At 35.2% G+C, this 6,000-nt stretch overlaps 1 protein-coding gene across 4 annotated transcripts in view; it reads left to right on the plus strand.

Moving 5' to 3' along the window:
- The window catches only part of GABPA (GA binding protein transcription factor subunit alpha), a 26,487-nt gene extending 22,303 nt beyond the window's left edge, over window positions 1–4,184 (plus strand). For all 4 annotated transcript variants that reach the window (XM_074813863.1, XM_074813872.1, XM_074813864.1 and 1 more), the window contains one exon: window positions 1,250–4,184. In XM_074813863.1, the coding sequence (XP_074669964.1) occupies window positions 1,250–1,478 (229 nt within the window). In that variant the 3' untranslated portion in view covers window positions 1,479–4,184. The remainder of the gene's footprint in view (window positions 1–1,249) is intronic.
- Window positions 4,185–6,000: the final 1,816 nt, after the last annotated feature.

Raw genomic sequence — 6,000 nt, forward strand, 5'->3', positions numbered from 1 at the left:
TCATTCTATATAGTCTCATCTTTGCTTTGGTCCTGTTGCTTAGATCCTGACCCTCAAAAGTAAGAAATTAAAAGGCTTTTTTTCAGAATTTGAGGTGTCTGAAGAAATTTGATTGGATTTGATCTCTTTTGAGATCTTTTGATTGTAATTGATCTCTTTTCCACTAGGGCTGGGAGGCAGAAATTAGTCTTTCAATTGACTTGATTTTGCTCATGAACAAGAATCATCTTTGCTTTACAAGCATGTCACTCAAGAGGATTGCGTTGTAGAGTCAAGAAATCTGGGCTCATTTGTGCTACATTTGGGCGATGATTTTGAGGAAATTAAATTGTGTGATTATTTTTTTGTTGTTGTTCGTTGGTTTTGGTTTTGATTTTTTCCAAATTTATCTCATGCTTGTTAGGCTCATCAAGTCCAAGTTATGTCCCAGCCACTTGGGGTTTTTTAATGAGAAATGTGACGTGTTCTATTAATGCCTTCAGTGAGACAAGAACAGCAACAAAACTGTAAAATTCTAATTTCTGTTTTATTGGTATCACCTAAAGTTTCATAATGCCTCTGAAGTATAGTGGGTCATATAGACTTTGTTATCTTTACTGCATTTCTGCGCAGTCTGATAATTTTTTTGTGACACAATGTAAAAAGTATTCATAGTTAGTCACATTTAGTTGTAAATAAAGGCAAAAAATGTCGTTTTGCCAGCATATGAACTATAAAAAAAAAACCAAAGATGCTTTTATAGTTTTACTTCCTTCTTTGAAAACAATAGGGAGAGAATGGCTTCTTTAGTGTCATAGAAACTACAATGCTAATTCTCAAACTGTTTCCAACATGAATTTTTTCCTCAGAAAAGCAGAGACGAGTAGAGAAAGCAAAGGACAATAATGAGGGGGGAAGCAATATTTTCTTATTTAGGCAAAGCACTATATAAAACTTATTCCACCTTAAGCTGTTTTTAAACTGCTCCGAGACCTTCATTTCTGAACTGGTGCTTCTGACTGCCTATAAAATAATTACTGTGTTTTGTTTCTCCTTAACATATTAAGGTGCAGGGACAATTTTCGACCCTCTTCCCTTTTCTCATATAAGAAAATGCCTAAGCAGTGTCTTGGTATATGAAATTATATGAGAATCTTCATGAGAAAAAGATTAATATTTTGGCCTCCAAGTGACCTTAAATAAATAACCAATGCATATGGAAGTTGCAGATGCTGAAAATTTATATTGATTTTTTTTTTGCTTTTTACAGGTATTACTATGATGGAGACATGATCTGCAAAGTGCAAGGCAAGAGGTTTGTGTACAAATTTGTCTGCGACTTGAAAACTCTCATTGGATACAGCGCAGCAGAGTTGAATCGGTTGGTCACAGAATGTGAGCAGAAGAAACTAGCCAAGATGCAGCTCCATGGCATTGCACAGCCAGTTACAGCAGTGGCACTAGCTACCGCATCCCTGCAAACAGAGAAAGATAATTAAGCACTGGGACCTGAAAGTGGGAGCCTGAGGCCTTTCCTATATAACCAGAGCAATTGCTGCTCTTACCTTTAGCAGAATTGGAAACTACTTTTGCTTCTTGACAGTACAATATAGAGCATGATTTTCTGTAAAGAACTGGGACTCGCATAAATTTGGATCTTTTAACAGCATATATTTCAATATAAGTTAAGGGATCACCACAACTTCTGCAACTTTGAATCAGGGCCTCTGTGGTATGCAATCTGAAATTGGTGAGAAAGGTTGAACTGGTCAGTGCTCTGTCTCCACAGCTGTACAAAGTAATTTTTGCAGCGCTTTTAACAAAAATGAAGTACCTACTGCAAGCAGGCTGATCAGTTGTCTGAACTCAGTCTTGTCCAGTCTTTTGTTCTCTGCTGAACTACCAAATGATGCTTTCAAAGCTAAACATGTTCATTATTCTCATTTAATCAAGCAGAGCTGAAAGGCACATTAAACGTGGCAAAGCATCAGGTTCTTAAAATAGCTTCTGTGTTTATAAGCGAAGGAAACTAAGACTAGACCGAACTGAAGATCAGTGCTGAAGAAGGAGATCCAGGTTTAGATCTGGCTTAGGTGAAAAGCCAATTATGAGTATTTCATTGTAATGTGTAGATAATATGCATATATGAGGGCAAGTACCTGTTTTGAAAGACACTGTTAACGCTAACCATTTAGCAAAAAGTGAAGACAAACTTCTTCCCCCACTACCACCCCCATCAGGTGATTTGAAAACTTGAAAAAATAGCCCTCACCCAAAGAGTAGTTTGTTTTGGTGGGGAGTTTTAATGCGCTATTCTATAAGGTGCTTATACCTACACGGTAGTCAACCTTAGTAACTGAAGACTTCAGTTAATCACAGTCAGTAGTCCCTGTTTAGAAACAAAATGCAAGTTGAAAATAGTTTTACAGAGAACTGAAGTTTGATTTCCAAATTATTGTACAGTCTGACATATATTAAAATAGAAAGATGTATTTTTTATTTAAAATTAATTCTTTCTGAACTTCAAGTGATGTTTTTGAAGCTTCACAAGCCAAATGCACGCTCCAGAGCTGGGTGCAATTTGAAGTCGGGATGGTGAATAGAAATACTTGGAATGTGTCCTGAATTCTGAGCTACAGAGAGTACTTCATGCAAACATATGTGCAGTAAAAAGTAGGCTGCAACTTTTGAGCTTCTGTAATGATGCCTATTAGATTATTTCTTTTGATGGCTGATAATGGGTGTGATTTTGGGTTTGCTTTTGCCCATTCATGTTACTAAAGAGTATGAGTATTATGTCACCATGCATATTTTCCAACTTTTTATGAAAACCCCTTGGTAACACTTGAACTATTAAAATGCAGATTTATAAGGGAAAACCTTTAATTCTGTGGAGGATTGAGCTACTCTTAAGTCTTAAATCGAAATGCTCGTGCAGTGAGGTTCTAAACATAAAATGTGTTTATACTGAGTAGCAAGAGCACTGGGCTGTTGCTCTTGATCTGAAGAGGAAGGGTCATACTTGCAGGCAGAGGACAAAGAACACAGAAGACTCATGTATATTTTAAAGATGCTTTGAGGACAAAGCTTTTCGTTTATAGGTGGATGTTCATTGGCAGATAGTTTTTGCTTAAATGGAAATGTTGCATGTAGTTCTAGCCTACTTTTTTCATCATCGCGGTTGTACTTTTTTTTTTTTTTGCCAGATTCTTACAGTAACTCTTGTTTTCATTCTTGAACTCTTAAAGCACTCCATCTACTGAGCGTGCTGGTTTTATTTCTTTCTTTTTTTTTTTTACATCTCAAGCCTTGAGTAAAATATGTAAACGCATCTGTCATGAGAGGTCAACCACCAATCCATTTATTACTGTTACAGTAGTCTGATCCCACCAGCTGGCAGGTGTTTCAGGTGACTTACGCAGATAGACGCAGGGTTGCTTACGAAGAATATGATGAAGCTGATAGTTCGGTGACAGCAACTATGTGTATAACACTGCTCATTACTGGGAAGTCCAATGCAAGTCACTAGTTTTATTTAGCAGAGTTCATGAGAGGCCTTTTTAGTTAAAATACAGTATAAAAAGAAGCTTAAAATATCAGCTTTCTAGATCAAACTGGACAGTGGGAGGATAAACTAACAGCAAAATTGAAATGTTCTATCAATACTTTATCCCCCTGCATGTTTTTGTTACATGATAGGCCCCCTAGGGGAAGTTTCTGATATCACATTTTCTTTGTAAATACATCTGATTATTATTTTGCAGCTTTTCAGTAGGTATGATAGTCCTTTGGGTTCTTTGTTGTGGGATCATCTGCTTTTCCACTATGTTCTAATTAGTAAAGATGGAATCTTTCAAATGGTATAAAATCACTGTCACATTCTCTGTAGTTGAGGGAAAAATCTGTGACTAACTTGATGTCTTCAATAAAATAAAAGATGTAGAATATATTGTCAAAGGTTGTTCTGTGGCTGCCAGAAGGAAAACATAGAAAGAATATTCCCAATTTTTTGTAAAACGGAAGGTTTTTTGCATACTTTTTACTCTAAATAAAAACACTTATACTCTGCTAATAATTATGTATTTCTTTTGTGTTTTGCATTTTTTTGGTAATTTTACATGAAACAATTATTTTCTATTTTTACTCTGATAAAATATTTGTGCATAAAATGTCAATATAGTAAAATAAAAATGTTATACAGCTAATGCCTGTTGACTTTTAATTTTTCAGAAAGTCATTTGTAATGTCATTCAGGTGCAACCAGTTTAAAGATGAATACGTGCACTTTATTCTCATTACTCTTAAGATCACAAGCTCTTTACAGGAAGAAGGCAGATTTACCTTATTTTCTGAAAATGCATCTTTGACTCAATACTTGGTTATGTGGTTTAACTTTTAAATGTAACTCTGTCCTTCATTACAGTGACATCTTTCTTTAACATCTTAATTGTAAATTTCAAAATGGGGCTTTGATAAAAATGATGGAAACTTAATAGTAGGACAAAATGGAACCCTGTAAAATAGTTTGTGCTTTTAGCTGTGTTTAGATTGGAAAGGTTCATGTTGATCTGTAAGCTTTGGACTTTGTTTCATTCTTGCAAATAGGCCCACTTACTTTTAGTGGCCCACTAACAAAATGGTTAGTACTGTCCTTTTTAAAAAGAAGATAAAATTCTGATTATACTGTTATTACCTTATTTTTTAATTGTGTTTAAATAGAAATATCCTCATTATACCTCTGAACTCCTCCATCTGGACTGGCAAATTAAAGACTGAAATATTTTGTCGTCCTTAAACCTCTACCAGATCACTTGATTTCAAAATGTTTGTTTAGCTCAGCAGCAACAGCATGTAATGGATTGAAAATAATGGTTTGGACATTTCAATAATTTGTTGACCTCTTAAAGTACACTTACAAATGTTCAGTATCATATTAATAGAGGATCTTTTATTTGTGTTTATAGTTATTAGTATCTTCATGCTAGTGAGAGTTTGTTTGGGGAATCCCATTCTTGGACTGAAATTTTTGTTGGAACAGTATAGGGAATTACAGACTAACAGCTTGCAACTGTCGATCTGCTGACATAAGGCTCCACTGCCTGATAGCAAAAGGAGGATGATACAAGGTCTGCTGACGTAGGTTTATGGATTTTTTTTTTTTAAAGCAGCATGATGTAAGATCCATGCTCACAGGTCTATGGGGAATACTTTTAGACTGGGGGGGGGTGTTTGTTTTTCAAGATCATACATATTCTTAAAGGTTGTGGTTTTGATATACCTGTATCAGGACTTCTGCAATTTACTTGGTTTAACTGTACAATTTTTTTTTCTTTTGGAAAAGTAATTCTTAATATGGATGATGCTAAACAGAAGATTACTTAATAATTAAAGGAGAGGAATGATTGATTGGTTTTGAGAACTGTAATGCAGGACCCAATACATTAGACATGACTCAATTATATTTTTGCATCATTATTTCAGGATTAGAGCTGACAGCATCTAATCAGGCACCAAACTGAAATTTTATCATCTTGTAACTTTAGAGTATTGACATCTCAGCCATTAATAATTTGAAACTAATGTTAAAAAGTGCTGAGGGGGAAGAAACAAATATTGAATGTCTGTAATTAAAATTGTTCTTTACTCGAACTGGTTTTCTGGAAACCAAAATTAAATGGTGCTAATGGCAGTGGTATCAGAAGATGTATCTAACCCATGAAACAGTTCTCATTTACCTGGAAAAGGAGGAATTGGTTGTTGCATTTGTGGTTCGTGACACACAACATCCAAGTCGGTTCTTTTTGTAGGTGGTGTCACCGTAACTGGCTATGATGGGAAAGAAAGAATCCAAACATAATTTTTTTTATTGATTGTAGTTGTAAGCAACTTGCTTATGCACTTACTCAGTAAAAATAAAGACAGTTTAGAAGAGGAGATAACTCTTCTGTATCAGGAACAGCTGAAATCCTCATCTAAATAGTTGTCTTGTGTTAGCAGAAACAGCTGAAGCTACCTGCAGTG

Source organism: Strix aluco, chromosome 2 (assembly GCF_031877795.1).
Source record: "Strix aluco isolate bStrAlu1 chromosome 2, bStrAlu1.hap1, whole genome shotgun sequence".
Taxonomy (NCBI): domain Eukaryota; kingdom Metazoa; phylum Chordata; class Aves; order Strigiformes; family Strigidae; genus Strix; species Strix aluco.